This window comes from Aedes albopictus, chromosome 2 (assembly GCF_035046485.1).
Source record: "Aedes albopictus strain Foshan chromosome 2, AalbF5, whole genome shotgun sequence".
NCBI lineage: Eukaryota > Metazoa > Arthropoda > Insecta > Diptera > Culicidae > Aedes > Aedes albopictus.
This window is the reverse complement of record NC_085137.1, coordinates 513,463,151-513,484,076: the sequence shown is the minus strand read 5'-3', so window position 1 is coordinate 513,484,076 and position 20,926 is coordinate 513,463,151. Positions and strand designations below refer to the sequence as shown.

Here is a 20,926-nt window from a genome sequence, read left to right as displayed (position 1 = left end):
AATTATGGCTAATCCCATAAGAAATGCATGCAAATAGTGCGAAAAGGAACCGAAGTTAAAAAATGTAGCCATAACTGGTACAGAGTTCCTATCATTGGCACACGCTGTAATAAATACTAAAAGTAATTTTGGCTCCGTTTTTATATTTTTCCTGTAAAGTATGGAAACTAAACTATCTTTTAACATATTGGTGACATTCGTTTGTCTTCTCGTTATTTTTGTACAAATAGTTTTCCTTAGGTAGTGCCATAATTGGTACAGGCAACCTATTCCTATGTTATGTTCAACAGCAAAACTGAGCTGAAAAATATCAGACCTCTCAGTTGACTGCTAGACCACCTTAACCCTAGTCGTGTATTGGGGTCATTATGACCCCATTACATCCACTACGGCAGCGGAGTGAGCGTCAGCTAATGCATGAAGAAGGTTAACTTTATTCATAATCACAGATCACTTTGTGATCTTCACCAATGTTTATTTCAGCACACTTTAGGCTATATTTTATTATCATTGGTAACATGATTCAAACAATTTGACCTTCCTACGAAAAAAATGCAGAAAATGTTAATTTTCCATTCTAATTTCAATCGCAAGAAGAGTGAGGGCTCAACCAGCCGCACCCAAATTGGACGCAGTAATTTTAGAAGCATAAGGAGATTGAAGATTGAAAAACTGAATGTGTTGATGCGAGAAAATTATATTTTTTTCCATAAAACGTTGATCCATCCTTCTATACACTTGCACTGCAGGAATCTGAAATGGTGTGATTTGAAGAGATCGCTTTGGTCACGATTTTGCATATATGAAGACTTTGACCACTTCTTCACTTATAATCATACCCAACGTTTACATGCTATCAAAAAAGCCACAATTTGATTTATCGCTTTGTCATTTATTTTGTTCACCTTTATAATTCCGCTATTTGATGTGCAGCTTGCATTAAAAGTTTACGTTTGACCACTTCCGGCGGGACGCATAAAGCCGATTCCGGTTGTCTCAAATATGGTCTGAGACTATGTTGTTGTCAACTGTTCATCGGGTTACCTGAAAAGCCGAAAATTAATGTGATCTGAAGCTATTTTCTTGCTAACCGTTCGGCAATTTTTTGCAAAAGCCGCGATTTTATATATCGCATGCATGATTTTGGTTCACTTCTATTAAAACACTTCCGATGGAACACCCGCAACCGATTCCGAAATATTATTACAAGTTCTAGATGTGGCCTGAGACTATTTTCTTGTTGACCGTTCATCAGAGTATCAAAAACGTCGCTATGGTTTAGTTCCCTTCTATATTTTACCACTTCCGACACGTTACTCGTCTTGTCACCAGTTCTGGAACACTACCGGTTCTCCCAAATATGGTCTGAGATTATTTGTTGATTAACCGTTTATCTTGTTACTGAATAAGTCATTGATATGTCGCATGTATTGGTTCTCTTTACATTTGACCATTTCTGGCGGGACACCCGTAATCGGTTCCGTAACACACTGATATGGCTTGCGTCTATTTTCTTGCAACTGTTCATCATGTTACATAAAAAGCCGTGATTTGAGCTATCGCATGCATGGGTTTGGTGTCACTGCCGGCCCGGAACCGGCTGGGGAACTCTACTGATAGTCGCTTAAATAGTCTGAGCCTATTTGCTTGCTAAAGTTTATTAGGTTATCAAAGAAGCCATGGGTTTTGTTAAATTTCATATTTAGCCGCTTTCGGAGGGAAACCCGGAACTTGTTTCGGTACTACTGACAGTCCATAATGTGGTCTTAGCCTACTTCCTCAATAACCGGTCATCAAGTTGTCGAAAAAGCCGTGATTTGGTGTGCCACATGCAAAAATTTTGTCAACTTTTATATACGGCCACTTCCGGCGGAACACCCGGAACCGGTTCAGATATGGTCTGAGACTATTTTCTTGCTAACTGCTCATCAGGTTATCGAAAATGCCGCAGTTTGATATGTCGCATGCATGGATTTGGTTCACTTTTATATTTGGCCACTTCCGGCGGGACACCCGGAACCGGTTTCGGAACACTACCGGTTCAGATATGGTCTGAGACTGTTTTCTTGCTAACTGTTCATCAGGTTATCTAAAATGCCGTAGTTTGATGTGCCGCATGTATGGGTTTGTTACATTTTTATGTATGGCCCCTTCCAAGGGTAGTGGTCCGGAACATGTAAATGGCCATAACTCCGGAACGGCCCGATCCGAACCATTTTCAATAGGAAACAATGGGACCAGATTCCGCGTCGAATGAACCGTCGGTCATTAAAATCGGTTGAGGTTTACTGCCAAAAAGTGATGTGAGTTTTTTTGTACACACACATACGCACACACACACACACACACACATACACACACACACACACACACACACACACACACACACACACACACACACACACACACACACACACACACACACACACACACACACACACACACACACACACACACACACACGCACACACACACACACACACACACACACACACACACACACAAACACACGCACAGACATCACCTCAATTCGTCGAGCTGAGTTGATTGGTATATGTGACTTGACCCTCCGGGCCTTCTATCAAAAAGTCGTTTTTGGAGTGAACATAAAGCCTTTTCAGTACACTTAGTGTAAGAGAAAGGCAAAAAAATCAATAGTTGAAAAAATATTACAAAAATAGTTATTTATACAGCAAGTTGAATTTTTCAGCACGAGTCGTACATTTCCAACGAGGCTTGTCGAGTTGGATAACTATGACGAGTGCTGAAAAAAAAAACGAGTTTCGCAACGAGTTGCATAAAACATTTTTTTACAATTACAAAAAAATACCGCTGAGTACGATCATTTCTGACTGCCACACATGCCTCAAGAGAGAAACCACGTGTACAAACCCTTTTTTCAATCAGGTAGACTTTGTTCATAAGTGTCACAAGTACTCGGAGTTACGTCAAAAACGAGCGTTGTTTGCTACTACCGGTTCTCACTCCACGTCTGTTTGGCTGACCAAATCAGAATTAGAATCACTTCTAATCAGATTTGGTCTGCCAAGCAGACAAAGAAGTAGCCATCGAATCGATTTAAAACTACGGAAGGCCACTAGTGTCTCGCAAAAAAAACCTCTGAAAAGTGTATCTTAGCAAAAGTACCGAAAAGTACTACCTTGAAGAAAGTAGACCATTTCGGCACAATTTCGGTGATTGAAAAGTTCAATCTTATGCCATATAATTGCAAAATAGTTATTTATGCAACAAGTTGTTATGTTTTTTCAGCACGAGTCGTACATTTATCCAACAATATGTCAATACAACACAACCCCCTCCCCTTCCCTTCCGAAAGTTCTGGTCGAAATTCAGCATTTGGATAGGGACATAAATTTTTTATTCATGAAATTTTAAAATTTTAAGGTGAAACATCTTAACAAATCCGAAGATATTAACGATTTTGCCTAATTGTTTGGGTATATTTTTTTAACCTTTATTATTTATCACCCCCCCCCCTAGCACTGTGACAAAAAAAAAAGAAAAAAAAAATTGTTCTGGCCAAATGTGGTCTACAAAAAAAATGTTCTAAGCCAAAAACATCCCCTGCTGCGCGTCCACACTTAATACTGGAAACGGTTACTCCAGTAACGAGAAGGTACGCTAATCACAAAAGTTAGCACACTTCTAAGAGGAATTACTGAAGAAATTCATGAACTCCCTGGAAAAAAAATATTTATTCATTTTATTGAACAAATGTGTCCCAAAATTCCAAGATAACTTATATCGGAAGAAGATGAGTAGATATTATCGTCGTACCTATTGGCTTTTTGAAAGAAACAGAACAATAGTCCATGAGCATGAGCATAAGTAGATGTCCGTGCAGTTCGTAATTGGTGGTGGTCAGCAAAAATTCAGTCTTCTTCTTATTCTTCCCATATCTTTAATAGAGTAGTCTCTCTCTCTCTCTCTCTCTCTCTTCTTGGCGTAACGTCCTCATTGGGACAAAGCCTGCTTCTCAGCTTAGTGTTCTATGAGCACTTCCACAGTTATTAACTGAGAGCTTCATCTGCCAATGACCATTTTGCATGCGTATATCGTGTGGCAGGCACGAAGATACGTTATGCCCAAGGAAGTCAAGGAAACTTCCTTTACGAAAAGATCCTGGACCGACCGGGAATCGAACCCTTCACCCTCAGCATGGTCATGCTGAATACCCGTGCGTTTACCGCCTCGGCTATATGGCCCCCCCAGCTGCTATAGCTATGTTAAATATTTCATGCAGCTGTTCACTACCGTATTTGAAAATTTCAACCGATGCTCAAAATCAAGTTTGTTATGCTTAATCTGTTCGTCGAAGTGCTCTTCATTCAGCAAAGTCTCGAAGCACTCTGTCCAGCTGGTAGCTTTCACAGTTTTATCTTTTAGTAAGTTAGCTTTTCGATCATTACTTCCTTGTATCGATATCCATTTTACCGGATACCAGACACTAACATCCGACATTAAGGTTCTTCTTCTTCTGGCACTCCTCATCAAACCAATGGTTTCTAGGACATCTTTGAGCAGTGCTCCATGGATTAGGTTTGGTTGTGCTGACTAAACTGCTGAATGAATACCAGATATATGAGTATGAATATGAGACTATGAAGATATCTTTCCAATTACATACTTCTAAGACATTTATGTAATGACAATATCAACCTTCAAGTTTTAACCTTCATGTTTGAAATGGTCGGCGTTAAGTCAGAGAGGACCAAGTAACAAAAATGACGAAATCAGATTTTTAAGGCATTTGATTAAAAATTACTTAAGCTACTTAGAACTTTCACCCAATGTTATTTATGTTACAATTAATGAAAGTTTTAGCACAATTTTCTTTTGATTGAACTGCAAAAATCGATAATAGTGTGCAGTCAGAGTGGACCATATGCGTGATTTCAAGAGAGTTGAAAAAATGTGTATTGGTTAAAATCCAATAAATTAAATAGTTTATCATCAAAATGTGATACGTTTCTAAATCGTATGACTTCCTAAAGCATTTTCTGATGATTATTAATCTAGAAAGCCCGTGAAAGTCCATTTTATTATGGTCAATATCGTATTTTACAGATCACCGTGTTGAAGCATATTGTGGCATTTCGCGTGCAGACAGACTGGACCATGTGTCTCTAAGAAAAATAGTTGAAATAACCTTATTCTTCGTAATCCTTTCCAATTCAAAATATGTTTGTTTAGTAGCTGTTGGGCATCATATTGAAATGTATCAACACGCGTTTCATGAAGAAATTGATTTTACCGATTATTTAAGAATTGTGTACTTGGTTCACTCTGTCTGAACGATTTTTTGAAAAATGCCGGTCCTCTGAATGAATAATTATGAACTGTGTAACTACAATATTTCAAAAACGTACCGAACTATGAAAATACATTCAAAAGTTGTTAGCTATTAAACGTTCAAGTAAAGAGTTCTTAAATAGTTCATTAATTGAGTACCCTTCATGTGATATTGAACTGTTGTACTTGGTCCACTCTGACTGAACATAAAAATTAAAAATGGTAATAAACAGTGTAATAACAGAAATATGATATTTAAAACTTCCTGCTCACATTATACACTACTTCTTTTAACTGTTGTCCTACTTGTGCATTATTTTTTCATCAAATATGTAAAAACCTGAGTGTGAACTGTAGTTGGTTGAAGATTTTCCGAAAACCGTTCAGTCAGAGTGGACTAAGTACAATCAACTACTTGGCAATTTCTCGGTTTCAAGCTTTATTTCACGGTTTTTCGCGATCAATTCAGAGCGATGCTGTGATGAATAGTTATAAAGATTTATGGCACAAAATTAAGAACATTTGTTGAAAACCTCAAAACTTATAGAGTTGCAAACTTTAAAGTCGTTTTTCAAGAAATTAAGCAAAAGACACATGGTCCTCTCTGACTTAACGCCGACCATATCAAGCACCATGCGTTCTCGCCGAGACGGATGCTCACCGACATCATAAGAGAATGGAGGCGCATGGTAGCTCACTTCAGCGTCTATACGGTGTGCTGCCGTCTTGTCTCCATACATCTTATTTTACTGTAAATTTGGTTTCGTATAAATCAGTATTAACATTTTATTTTCACCCAAGAATGCCTTGTTTATCTTAGTTCTGAAGGCTCTTTGTACTGAATAAATAAACGGAAAGTGGCGCAGATATGTAGCGCTATATCGCCAGTCAGTTTTTCGTTCATACTCCTCTGGAGTTTACTCTTGAACGTCAAAAACACCAAGACAATTGACAAAATATTCCCCATTTTACGCTTCTGAAACGTTCCTTTTCCGCTGCGATCCGAGTTTTGTTCCCCAATCCCCATGTACTAAAATTTCCCCCATCTCGGCGGCAATACTGATAAAAAAGCTCTCCCCATTGACAGAACGACCGAAAGCAAAGCAGCAGTGAGTACTAAGAAGAGCACGTACCTACCTACATTCATCAGTGCTGCCTTTCATTGGTAGTCGTTAGTTCCCGTTCGATTTAGAATAGTGTATCATCGCGCATATCACGAACGAAAAAGTTCTGCACATTTTTCCTGTGTCAGAATGTCCAGAAAATTAATGTGCCTTCTAAAAGTAGCCTTTTATCGTTAATAGTAGGAAATATTATGTTAAATGTTGCATGTGCTATTTAGTATAACTTTTGCGAGTTTTTTGTTGTACTAACCTCGGTAGAAGAAAGAATATTTTTTTATCATAAAACAAGAGTGCCTTTCGTGATTAGTCATGGTGTGTGGAAAGTGCCAAGTGGCTGGTTGCGGCAACAAGGTCGAAGGGCCGAACATTGAAAATTTATCATTCCACCGTTTCCCCAAGGACACCGATATGTAAGTGTTTTCATACTAAACCATCCAATCAACCTGCACCGGTAGAAGTGTCTAGCCGCACCGGCTTAGATTTAAATCATGAATTAATTTCATTGAGAAGAATATTGATCAAAGCGTAATCCAATCAAAACAAATTTCCCTTTCATCCTTTTTATTGCGATCTCTGTTGTGTCCATGTGGTTGTTTGCTCAGACGACGACGACGTGGAGCATTTGCTGCTGCTGAGGCAGATTACTGCGAGATTTCCCAAGTCCGCTGAGAGAGCGCGAGCTCTTGCGGTTGTCTCTGTTGTTGTGATTGAATGAGCCATTGATTGCGGAGATAAGAACCGTTTCGCATTGTTCTTATCAGTGTATCCTCATTTGTTTAGGTGCTCGATGAACATTCCAAGAAACTTGTTGGAATGCCTATCTTTACTCAAGGTCTCTCAACTCTGCGATTCGTATTGAAGAAAAAAAAAAAACTTAACTCGAGGCTGAATTGCATGCATTTCTCTTGCCACAGCTAGCCGAAAACTCTCTCTCGCATTAGTTGGTATGGTACCGTTAGTTTAAATGCGCTTGTCTTGATACCGTAGGGATCGCTGATGCGGTAACTCTTTCTCGTATTATTTATCTCAGCTACGCTTAGCTCGCATTTTCGCCGGTTCTCGCGATATATCCTCCTCCATCGGTGTTCGTGAAGGTCGCTGTCACTGTATGGTGTTTGTCACACAGTGGTCGTAGTAAACGGAAAATATGTGAAAAAAAATCTGTTTATGAATCATCAGGAACAGCAGCAAATGTTCTTTAACTAGGATAAATGTGACCATCATTGTGGTAATAGTGTAGGGTAGGACGGGGCAAGATGGGCCAGCGCCATTTTGGAGCACATGACTTTTGTCTTGATTATGGTGTCATGATGCATCACTGTACTTTCAAACAAATCATTGATCTTTTGCTTTTCAATGATTGTTTGCCTCACGTTTTTGAAGTGATAAAAAACTAGTAATTTTTCAGCAAGGCAGCAGAAAAGGTATCACCATAATCACTACGAGTGAGCATATAGGATGATACTTTTTCAAAAGGATATTCGCATCATACTTTTTCAAAAGGACATTGTCATCAGAAAATTATCACTTTGAAATTTCGAGCTACATATCCAACATGGCTGCCGATGCTGATGACGCCGTAAAAAGCCTTATGCTAATAATTTTGTAGGTAACCAGCATGAATATACAAAATTTAAGGGCATTTTTTAATTGTATTACTTACTCTCACTGGAAATAAAATGATTTTGAGAAAATCTGAACTACTTAAAAGGTGACCCATCTTGCCCCAAACTTTGTTCAAGGCCGAAAATTGGTCTTGCTCATTCAAAATCTTGTTTTGTTCGAATGAGTGTAATCTGTTTCGTACCTTTTAATTCCGCCCTATGTTGCTTATCCTTTGACAGATACGCGTATTTCGACTACCACTTGTAATCTTCCTCAGTGTCAGCAACATAGGGCGGAATTAAAAGGTACAAAACTGATTACAATCATTTGAAGAGGGTATTCTGCTTAGAGGGTTCGAAAAGTCGGTACAAGATTTTGTTTTGTATTTTATTATCTTTTTATTGACTTTTAGTGATGCTCCATCCTTAGGTGACCCATCTTGCTTAATTTTAAAAATTGGTCGTACCACCTAATAAAGGGTTTTAAAACCTTAGTCGGTACTTTTCCATCCAAATTTGCTTGGAAAAATATAAAAACTATCGCTTCTCTCTGTTTCTACATTTTCATTGTAATTTAATTGAAAACAATATTATTTTTATTCCATTATCATTATGCATCTATGATCCAATTGTTGAACACTGGCATAACCTACGCTTTAGTATTAATTCCCTTTTTTTCACTTTACCTTATCGTGCATTTCAAGAAGTTTCAAGGGCATTCCAGGGGGATGTTCTAAGGAGATTCAGTTTGTTAAGGAGCGGGAATCGAACCCATCTCCAAATTGGCGAAACCTTGGGCGAAACAATGCATTATCTACTGGGTAAATGTTTTTTTTTACAGAATCTTAATCCGGGATTTCATCATTCGATTACTCCAAAAATGCACCCTTGGATTTCTTCAATAACTTCTGCTGGGATCCCATCTTGCATACCTTCTGTGGATTTCACCAGGTACCTTAACGGATTTCTTCTGAAAATTTCTACAGGAAATACTTCAGAAATTCCTTTGAGGGATTTAGGACTTAAGGCTGTTAGGAATGGCTTTAGGACATTTGGTCGAATGACATTTGATCGAATGACGTTTAGTCGAATGACATTTGGTCGAAAGGACATTTGGTCGAATGGACATTTGGTCGAAACCCTTTTTTTGGAAAAGAAGCATATGACATTTAGTCGAATGGACTATTCGTCGAATGGACATTTGGTCGAAAGACACTAACAGATGGAAAAGAGTTTTGAGTGGAAAATAAAATTGTAGATTTCGGTATTATAATTTATATGTTACTGAACTTATTTGGTTGAAAGTACGTTTGGTCGAATGGACGGTAAGTCGTTTAACAATTTAATCATGTTTAATAATATTAAACATTAAAAAGCAAATATTGTAGTACAGTGTAGGTTTCGGCTCTTCTTTTAAGTTTCATCATTTCATTGCGTTTTTGTGTAGAACATACTGGCATTTCCATCAAAGATTTCTCCTTCTTTTCAACACATGCTGTTCTTTCATGTTTGTTATTTGTGCTGAAAGTGGACATTATGGTTATGATTTTTTTATCAATGATGTTTCCTTCTTTTGAACATAGGCTATTCTTTCATGTTCTGTATTTGTACTATGTTTGAAAGTTATAGCTGTTTATTATGTATTTTTCCTTCTTTGAAACATAGGCTATTTTTCACGTTTATTAATTTCATTGCGTTTTGATGTACCAATTGCTGAATGTTTCAGAATAATTTTCTCCATTTGAACAAAAGCTGTTCTTCCGTTTGGTATTTGGATGTAGTAGCTGCAGACTTTTTCATCGGAGATTTTTCCTTCTTTAAATATAGGCTGTTCTTTAAGGTGTCTTACTGCATCACTCAGTTTTCAAACGAATCATTGACTTTTTGCTTTTCAATGATTGTTTGAATCGCATTTTTGAAGTGATTAAAAACTGTTTATTTTACAGCAACGCAGCAGAAAAAGTATCATCGCAATCACTGCGAGTGAGGATATAGGATGATACTTTTTCATACGAATATTCGCTTTGGTGGCAGAGAATTATCACTTTGAAATTTTGAGGCTCATATCCAACATGGCTGCCGATGCTGATGATGCCGTAAAAAGCCTTAACGCAGTGTTGCATTTGAACTGAGCATGAGCCAAAAATGAATAAAACGCGTTCATTTTTTTTTACAAGAACGCAGTAGCCATTGAACTTGAGTGTCAGTGCTTTTTGCTGATCAAGAAGGCTCTCCAGATCCCAATTCGGCTCTAAACTCTTATGTGCTTTTTCTTTTAAAATGTCATGCGAATAAACCGGTCCGGTCATACAGAACTCTACTAGCATACTAATAAACATTGATGGGTTTAGGTGTAAGAAAGTGTTTTTGTTAGTGATTGCTGCTTGAGATTCCTTTTCTGAAATGGTCACACTATTGGTTGAGGCAATTTTTTGAAAGTTATTGTAGCTGACATGTCAAACATGTTCCTAGAAATCCAGATATTCTTAAACCCACGGTGATCGGACCGGTTCACTCAAATCTGTTCTCAGTAATATGAATCAGTTTCTGAATCTAACGAGCCCAAGTCTATTCACATCTGTGAAAAAATGACGGACATATGACCATTTCAATTTAAGGAATACCAGGATATCATGCTGGCTTTGGTGTATTTTTGGCGAGTAATTCAATCGCCATTCGCCTTTTAAATCTTGAACTGAAGAATTTCCAAATATTTTCTGATCGCAGAGTGCTTAGATTGAACTTTAACGTAAATGGATCGCGTTCAAATGCACCGCTGCTTTTGTCAGCTACCTACAGCTCAAAGAACAGTTATCCGAAGAATGGTTTGTATCGCAAGGCTCATTCAATCTAATATTCACTTTGACATACACAATACGTTGACCTAGTGGAAATGGAATGTAGTGGTTTTTTTGTCAATTAGAGCTGTTTGAGTTAAGTATTTCTTGAGTTTTGGCCAATATGATACTAAAAATCTGGTCTAAATTTCTGGTTGGAGAGAATGAGTAAAGGGCTCTCGGCCAAGGGGGAGTCGCTGAGCACATCTTTACATGCGCCAGTTATTTTCAGTGTGCCACCGGGTATTGAATTGTTGTGCCTCGAAGTGCCACTGCTTGATGATTCAGATTTTGCTTGGCAACTACCAAGACAACCAACTGTTTGTTTTCATTTTGCAGGTCAAATGCACATGGTTGCCTAGTTTTTTCACCCAAACTCAAGTGTCAAAATTGTGCCTCAGAGTGCCTCGGTGTGCCACACAGCGTATAAGACGGTGTGCTTGGCAACTCTTGGCACAATGTTCCAAGCGACTAGCCCCTTGCTCTCAGCCTGCCCTTACTGCGTACCTCAGAAACCACCACACTGCCTACACACGCCGGTAATCCGTCGATGCTAGTCCAATAGCAGCCTGCTGCCATCCCGGCCGGCTCACAGCTTCTTTCTAGCAACCATCACCGTAAACTGCTTATTCCCATCCATAACGTTCAATGAATTAGTCATGTATGTTTAATTCCGGAACTTCGTTCAAAGAGATAAAGTCTCACTGGAAGTGCCACTGATCTGTAAATATGCTGAAAAGAAGAGGATGTTTTATGCGTTTTGGAGAAGATGTTTAAAAAGGAACTTTTTTTTTTGTTTTTATAAATGTGTATTTTAACATTTAGCTGATTCTACACTTAGTAAAAGGAACTCAACTCCAAGGGGTTTTCCCTGCTCTAAATAAAGAATGAATTATAAAAAAAAAGTTCAGTAACATATGAATAATTATTATGATACCGAAATCTATAATAGTATTTATGCAATTCAGTATTATAATTTCTATTTTATACAACTCATTTTGGTATCATAATGGCCATTTTTTCCGAATTGGTTCATTATGCAACTGAAATGAGTTGCATAATGAAAAATAGTTTCATAATGTTCATAATGCAACTCATTTGAGTTGCATTATGAACATTATGCAACTCAAATGAGTTGCATTATGAAAAAAATCATTGCATAAAATATTGTATGGAACTCGCTGCAAAATTTGATTTTTCAGCACTCTTCGTATTTATCCAACTCGGCAAGCCTCGTTGGATAAATGTACGACTCGTGCTGAAAAAATCAACTTTTTGCATCTCGTTACATAAATAACTATTTCGACTCAAATCTCTTTTCATCAGGTATTGCCTTTCGACCAAATGTCCATTCGACGAATTGTCCTTTCGACTAAATGTCATATGCTTCTTCTTCCAAAAAATGTGTTTCGACCAAATGTCCATTCGACCAAACGTCATTCGACCAAATGTCTTTCGACCAAATGTCTTTCGACCAAATGTCATAGATTCGTTAGGAATTAGTTATGATACACAGCAAAAAAAATGCTGAGTTTTGCACAGCAGAGCGCTCAGCAATCATCTCGGCAAAAGTTCAATTTGCTGAGCCCATCGTTAAACCTGCATCTGACAAAATGTCAACTGTTGCTGAGAATCTCAGTAAAAAATTGCTGTCTGCTCAACAAAATTATAAACAAATCATAGATTGCCGAGCAATCAGTAATTTGAAGTGAAGCTGAATTTGCAGAATGGTCAGCAAATTATAACGGCTCGCACAAATTTGTGGTAGTTTTGTTGAATTAATCATTCACAAACGACGATTTAAGGACAACACATTTTATTTGTACATGTTTTGCTCAAACTAATTATAATTTAAACACTTTTTCCCTTCTCTGAAACTTCCTTCCGGCATCGTTGTTGGAAATCGTCAAAAATATTCACAACAACAACATCATGGACGGTATTGTTTCCGCGTGCCTGTAAGAAAAAGAAAAACATAAAAATCCATACTAGTTTTTATCTTGAAATCTTACTATTTCCGCTTCCCAGATATGCTTGATTCAAAGGTTACCTATCCGAATGATCACAAATTAATATAATACAATCTGCGATAACTTGTGTTGCGGCGGTATTTTGGTGAAACTGGCAACTATATTGTCTAATAGGAATTCATTAAGGCCTTTTCTTGTGTCATCACAAAATGGCTTCCTCAGAATCATCATCCAAATTCAACTTTACACAGTATTGCACTAATACACCTACGTAAGAAAATCGACGCTTACCTTTTCTCTAAAATTCTCCACTTCACGCAAGATATTTGTAAAATAAATATAGAACACACTATTCCAATTAAACTTCTCTTTCGAACTATCTATGCCACAAAGAAATATGTTCACTCAAACTTGAAAATCATATAAATTTGTCTCAGCCGCACCAAGTTCGATGGCAATGTTTACCACCCACTACGACGGCAGCAGCGCGTCGCGACGGTGCCTTCTGGCGCACAATCATCGATCATTGAACGCAGTGATGTCGATCTTGCGGGCCAATTCATCAATAAAATCAATTAAAATCATTGAAATGGTCAACTCAAATTTATAGATTATGCGTCGTAAAATCGAAAACTATTCTTCGAATGATTATTGTTGTACTTTTAATCACACATGATAGAAATAAAAGCACATAACTTTTATTTGTGAAATCTCTTCCGCACTGTCCGCCAACACTGCTGCTGCTTGCAAACATCAACAGCGGAAGAGCATGCTAAGAGTATTCGATCATTTTTAGCTTATTACACATAAAATCCAATGTTTTTCATAACATTGAGACGTGTTTGATTGTGATTTAGCAAAACTGAGTAGTGTACACTGAGGCAAAAACACTTAGGAAGAGCATAAGATCCCCTTAAGATTTAGTGACACTACGATTATTATTGAAAGCCATAAATTTCACTTATGATTAAGAGAGGAAAAATTTTATGTCCAGTCACTTACCAAAATCATAAGTTTTGCTTAGGAATATCATTGGATCAAAACTATAACTATCGTATGTTTGCTCTTATTGAAATCAACTACTGAAACTTATGGAAATCAATATTGGTAATTATAAATGTCATGTCACAAGCAAAATGATATTCGTATTTATATGTTTTGAATTTTGTGATGAAATAATTCTGCTCCAACTCATGTCATGCATCTTGAATCACTGCGTAATTAAAATAATAGATTTCTCTTCATTGAACATTGATACTTTCATTTAATACTAGCTGACCCGGCAAACTTTGTATTGCCCCACTTTAATTGTGGATCTTTCTTTTTGCAACTTCTCATCGTAATAGGCCACTTTACCTCACGTAAATCTGACAGGAAAAGGCCTACTTTCCCACACCAAATTAACAGTGCTGTAATGGTTCATTACAGCACTGATTTGCGTTGCGTAATGAACCATTACAGCACTGTTTTCAGTTTTGATCAACTTATTGATGCTTTCTGGACGCAGGTTTGAAAAATTGTGACAACTGCACAGTATTACCTGCTATGATCAGACTTCCTTAATCATGACTAAGAACATCAGTGTGCAGTCTGATGAAAAAGTTTAGTTAAAAACTATCCTCAAGTGGTAATTTATGAAGGAGCAAAAAACGTTGTACGCAACTCGGTGCAGAACTCGATTTTTACAGCACTCGTCGTAATTATCCAACTCGGCAAGCCTCGTTGGATAAATGTACGACTCGTGCTGTAAAAATCTTCATTCTGCACCTTGTTGCGTAAACTACTATTAGCAGATGGTCCTTAAAGAAAATTTATTATTGTGACTTGAAAGAACAGTCTATTACTAAAAGAAGGAAAAATCTCTGATGGAGTGAGCATTATAAGCAGCAGGATGTACAACCTGTGTGACAAAGAGGACATGGTCATTCTACCTGTGGATTTATTCTGTTATATGAACTTCGGCCTAATAACCGTCGGCCGTAAACTTTTCCTAGTTATGCAAAAATTTCTTTTTAATTTGCATGAGAACCCCCTATACTCTCTGGAAGCACTCACAATATCATAGAGTAGACATTTCATGCCTTCAAAAATGTCCACATTCCAAATTTATATTGTTTTACACATATTATGCAGGTATTCTCTGGATTCTGTTTCATTAGGATTGTTTGGTTTTGCTCCCAGATGAAGGAAGGGTCGTTGACCCTCAACTTTTGAAACATTCCTTGCCTTCAAAATCCTCCACATGCCAAATTTTTATTTATTTTCTTGATTAATTTTTGAGTTATGATTCATGTTTTATCTGTATCTTTACCTCTGGAGGGATCTCCGAAAAAATCTTTAGTGGAATCCCTGAAGGTATAAATTCCTCAAGGAATTGCTGATAAATTAATGGTAAATCCTGTTTGTATTACTGGAGGAATCCCTTGAATCAATTCCTGGAGAAATCTCCGAAGGACTACCTGGATGCTTGGAATAATGCGTGTATAAACTCCGGGAGGATGATTTCCTGGAGAAATTCCTGGATAAATTGCCGTTTTATTTTCTGATGTGTTCCTGGGGTAATTCTTGGTGTAATTCTTAAAGATATATCTGGAGGAGTCCCATATTTAAATCCTGGACGTATCCCTATAAAATTCCCTGGAGGAGTGCCTGGAGCTGGAGGTATTCCTAAAAGATTTCCTGGAGGAATTCCTAGAGCGATCCCTAGAGGATTCCCTAGGAGGAACCCCTGAAGGAATGTCTGTGCGAATTCCTGGAGGAATATCTAGAGAAAATCCTTGAGAAATTGTCAGAGGAACTCCTGGAGGAATTTCTGGAGGATTTTCTTGAAGAATCGCTGGAAAACTTTCAGGTCGAATCTCTGGATGAATCCTTTAAAGATTTTCTGGAGAAATTTCTCGAGGAATCCCTTGTGGAATTTCTACAGGAATTTCATGAGGTATCTCTAGAGAAATACCTGGAGGAATTCCTCGAGAAATCCTTGAGAAATCTCCAGAGGAACTCCTGGAGGAATCCTTGCAGAAATTCCATTTGAAATTTCCAGAGAAATTTCTGAATAAATTCTAGGAAAAATAATTGGAAGAAAATCTGGATGAATTATTGGAGGAATCATCGGAGGAATTCCTGGAGGAGTCTCTGAAGAATCTTTGGAGGAATCCCTGAAGGAATTTCTGGTAAATACCTGGACCAATCCCAGAAGGAATTCCTGGAGGAAATGCTGGTGGGATTGCTGGAGGGATCCCTTGAACCAATTCCTGGAGAAATCACTGGAGGAATCCTTGTAGGAGAAATTTCTGGAAAAAAATCATCAAGGAAACCCTGGATGAATTCCCGGAGGAATCCCTGGAAAAACTCATGTAGGAATTACTGAAGAAAATATTAAAATATGCAGAGTGAGAGGGATTTCACATCACAATACAAACACATCTCTTGACTTCAGGCTCTCCATTCGCTTAATCGGCTCTCAAGCAGAAGCTTTCATTGATTTTTTTAAAGAAAATTTTGCCAGCTTAGGATAAGTTTAAGAACAACCGTTTATAGAATAGATTCGCAGAAATCATATTAAAAAAAGGTTTCTGTTAAATTCCTCGGTCGGTGGATGCCAGCGCGGCCATTCCGCGCCCCGATATCTTCGGAATTGACCTTATGGGTTCGGACGCATGCCTGCAAGTGGAGGTCGACGACGAATCCGAAAAGTTGTTGATCATCAACACTCACTGAGGCTTATTCCGGTTCAACCGTTTGGCACCGGGTGTCAAATCAGCCCCCGGCGCGTTTCAGCTGCTGATGGCGAAGATGGTAGCCGGACTACGCGGCGTTGAAGTTTTCCTCGACGACATTCTGGTGCACAGCAAAACACTCGCGGAACACAACCGAATCCTGCACATACTATGGTTTCCACCTGTAATCCAGTAATCCAGAGGTGATGGTTCCGATGCCAAAATAACCCTACACGATCACATTGTTGACATATCTGTTCGCTCATTTGTATTTCCCGGCAAACTTCGTACTGCCTGCCTACTGTGTTTTATGACATGCAGCTCCATATGGACGTCCCCCGCGAAGCTATCTGTATAGGAGCCCCCCGTTCCAGAGACCGGAGAGGTCTCACACCAAGCTAAGAACCTTCCCCGGCCTCAAACATACCCGCATACAAAATTTCACATCGATCGGTTCAGTAGTTTCCGAATGCATAGCTTTCAGACAGACAGACAGACAGACAGACAGACAGACAGACAGACAGACAGACAGACAGACAGACAGACAGACGGAAATTCATTTTTATATATATAGATTGCAAGTTTGCATGCGATTTGTTTTTACTACACAATGCAGTCAAACTTGCCTTTAATCACTGTTGCGATAAACGCTGGGATCAATTAAGAGGAATCGATCATTTCACTTACGTATAATTCCATTGTTGTTGTTGATTTGAGAGAATTTATGGGCACATAAAGAAAATCAATTTGATTTTGAGTGTCCGATAGCTCCGAAAACTTATCTGTGAGTAATGCTTGTTTGTCTAAGACGAAGCTAGCTGGAATCCATATCCTCATTGTAAAGATTTTCATAGATTCCAATTATGACTTTTTCACAACCATGCCGCTTATGTCAATCGTAAGTTGTAGATATGGAACGCGTTCGCGACAACTATGAAATCAATAAGCGAGTAATGAAAGAGAAAAATAGTCCTTTCATAAGTTGCGACTTATTAATTTCCTAAGTATTTTTGCCTCAGTGTACTGCTTGAATTGCTTTTAAAGGATTCATAATCTTGTAATGTTTACATTGGCGGAAGCGAGACAAAGCGGTGCTATTTTTGTTTGTTTGTTTATGGAACAAATGTAAAAAGGCAACACCACTACTGTTGCGCTCGATGATTGTTAGAAATAAGATTCGAAAAAGAAGTGCTGAAATAGGAGTGATACGGGGAGTCACCTTAATTAGAAGATTTAGTGTTAAGTTGTGCGCTGAGTTGTGCAGTTCGTCCCTCTGGGAGTTTGGATTAGAAAACTATCAAATCAGTTAAGTTTAGAAAAAAAAACAATGTAGATTAAAAATTAATTATTTTTAATATAGCATTGAAGCTGCCGTAAAATACGCAGCGCTCAGTATGTGTTTTATTAATCCAGAACCAGAAAAAAACCCGCGCCAACAACTTCGGAAAACAATGGCGATGATGCCAGACGCGAATGGGATTCTAAGCTTCGTTACTGAATTTCGGCAAAATAATATGCACATGCCGAAATCTCGTCGAACATATTTGTTGATTTCGGTATAATTATTGAATACAGGTATTCTTCGATATAACGTACCCTCGATATAGCGAATTCGACATAACGTACATTTTGCCTCGATATAACGTACAACATTGAAAATTTTAATTTTTCCCAGGAATAACCCTCAGTTAAACTACGAAACCACTCAAATCAATGTTTTCTTGCAGTATTAACCTTGTTACCTAGAATTAGGGCAAATGGGGGAAAAATTTAGTGTACGTTATATCGAAGCAAAATGTACGTTATATCGAAGCAAAATGTACGTTATATCGAAGCACAAAAAACGAAATTACTTTTTCGTGAAAACTCATGGTTTTCATTATTAGTTTTGCGAATTTCAACAAAATCAATATATGGGGTTAATTTCACGTCGAAATCATCAATATTAGCATAAACAATATTAAATTTTTCTCTGCTTCAATATAACGTGCACTTCGATATAACGTACAAAGAGAAAACTTTTTTGTACGTTATATCGAAGAGTACCTGTATTTCAGTATTTTTTTTTACGAAGTTTAGCATGTGATGCTGTTAAGGATTCTCAGTATTTTTTTAGCCGAATGTCAGCAATAACAGTTTAAAATGCCGAAATATCAGCAATTTTTAGTTTTGCCGATCTCGCTCAACATTTTTGTTTGTCGAGCTTGAGAATTGTTTTTAAGTGTGTAGGGATTCGATCTAAGGATTTTCCAGGAACCCCTGAAAGATTTCCAGAAGAAATTCCTACAAGAATTTTATCAATTCTGAAGATTTCCCAAAAGGAACTCTTGAAGGATTTCTTGAAAGATCTTATTCCTACAAGGAACTTCTTAAAGATTCCCACAAGGAACTTCTGATGGTTTTCCACAAAAACAGCAATAACTCCCCGGAGATTTTTGAAGGGAATATCAGGAGGCCTCCCAGAAGATACTTCTGAAGGATTTGCAGCTGGAATTCTTGGAGGATTTCCAGAATAACCCAAATAGCACTTGTAACTTTATCAGAAATGATCATCATTGCAAACAAGTTGCAACTGCGTTTGCTTGAAACAATGAATTATTAAATAGTTATATTGGATGTCTTATTCGGATTCAGAAACTGAAAACATGTAAAACACTATTAAAATTGATTAAAAACCTGTTGGTTATGTCAAATTGAGATATAACATGTTTGTAACAACTAGCGAAAACAACACAAACGTCATCGGCATTCGAAGTTTACAAAACCAATTTATAACTGACTTTGTTTCAACGCAGCTCAGTTACAACTGATTAAAAACCTAGTCAAACAAAACAATGATAGATAATGATTGTTATAAACATGTTGCTCTTGGAACTAATTTAAAACATAATGAAAACTTTTGACAGAAGTGGTGCAAACTGCAAAAAGTAAGGTAAAAAGTTTCTGCGACGATGAAAAATATAAAATATAAAACGAAAACATTCCACAAATAATAAAGTAATGTACCGTATCAATAAAATGTACATTTTTCCATATTTATTTTGGTATGTTTCATTGCCTAACAAAATTATTGCGCCAAAAAATATGATTATAAGTACATAAGTGACCCAATTTTGTCAGCCCCTTTTGGGAACACATTTTTTGCTCTCCTTGAAAATCTAGACAAATTTTCAAACTTTTTATCTCTCTATGTTCTGCTCTTTATCTGTAGTTTGATGATAAACATGAATGAATTGGTTAAAATTTGACCGTAAGATAACGAGAGCAAAAAGTTTGTCGCAAAATGGGGCTGACAAAATCGGGTCCCTACTGTAATACATTATACCAAATCGTCATAAATAATAAAAAAAGATTGATCCATTAATAAGAGTTCGTGCCATTCGCGTCTTAAAATGTACAACCTTTGTCAAAACTATATTGATAACCAAATTCTATACCACTGGCGCATCATGGAATGGCTGAGAGCACTGGAAGAATTTGAATTTAGCCGTATCAATTATTCACCTACTAAATGGGCTATCGCTCAATTAGAATAGAGGCAAACATCATTTTGAGGCAAAACATTGCCAAAACATTGCCACAATCATTTTTGAGGCAAACAACTGCCTGTTGATTGCTCTTAATTTCTATTATTGGAATTTATTTGACAGCTGAAAACTCATCTTTCATTAAGTGTACAACGAGATAAGTGCAACGAAAGTAAGTTGACTTCAGAAGTAAATATGTAATAGTTGAAGGACAATAGTCCACTTCTTCAGACCACTTTAAACTAACGGAAATTTAAAATTAATATCTTTCACAGTTGTTAGCAGGATAGTTGGATTGACTTAGAAATAGTGTATTTTATTGTCGACGTGGATGGAGAGTAAGTGTATATGTGTCGACCATTTTCACAAAAATAATCTTCCCACATGGTAAAATTCATTTTCAACGTTGAACAACTTCTAGCTTTCTATGGATGCATTAAAAAGGCTGAAGAATTGTACCCAGTCAAAGCAATATGGCCGTATATTTTTACCAAAAATTGCTACATTTTCACTCGCAATATGATACGTACAATGGAAGTCAGCAGGAATCTTACAAAGAACTCATGGATAAATTACTAAATGAGTTCAAGAAGGATTTCCAGGAAATCCAGGAAAAAATAAAACTCTTTAAAAAGCTTCGGATGACATCCTAGAAAAACTTTTGAAGGATTCCCAGAAATGAATTCTTGGTGAACCCCAAAAAGAACTGCTGGAAGAATATTTGTAAGAATTTCGGAATGGATTACAAAAAATGAGCTTAGAAGAATTCCTGTAGCAAATTCTAAATAAACAATGGAACTCCTGTAGGAATTTTGGAAGGAAAATCTGAATC

General features: G+C 37.4%; 1 protein-coding gene across 1 annotated transcript in view; it reads left to right on the top strand.

The window, feature by feature from the left end:
- Nucleotides 1–6,482: 6,482 nt before the first annotated feature.
- The window catches only part of LOC109409734 (putative uncharacterized protein DDB_G0282129), a 74,295-nt gene continuing 59,851 nt past the window's right edge, over nt 6,483–20,926 (top strand). The window contains exon 1 of the mRNA XM_029870206.2: nt 6,483–6,847. Coding sequence (XP_029726066.1) covers nt 6,747–6,847 — 101 coding nt within the window. The 5' untranslated portion in view covers nt 6,483–6,746. The remainder of the gene's footprint in view (nt 6,848–20,926) is intronic.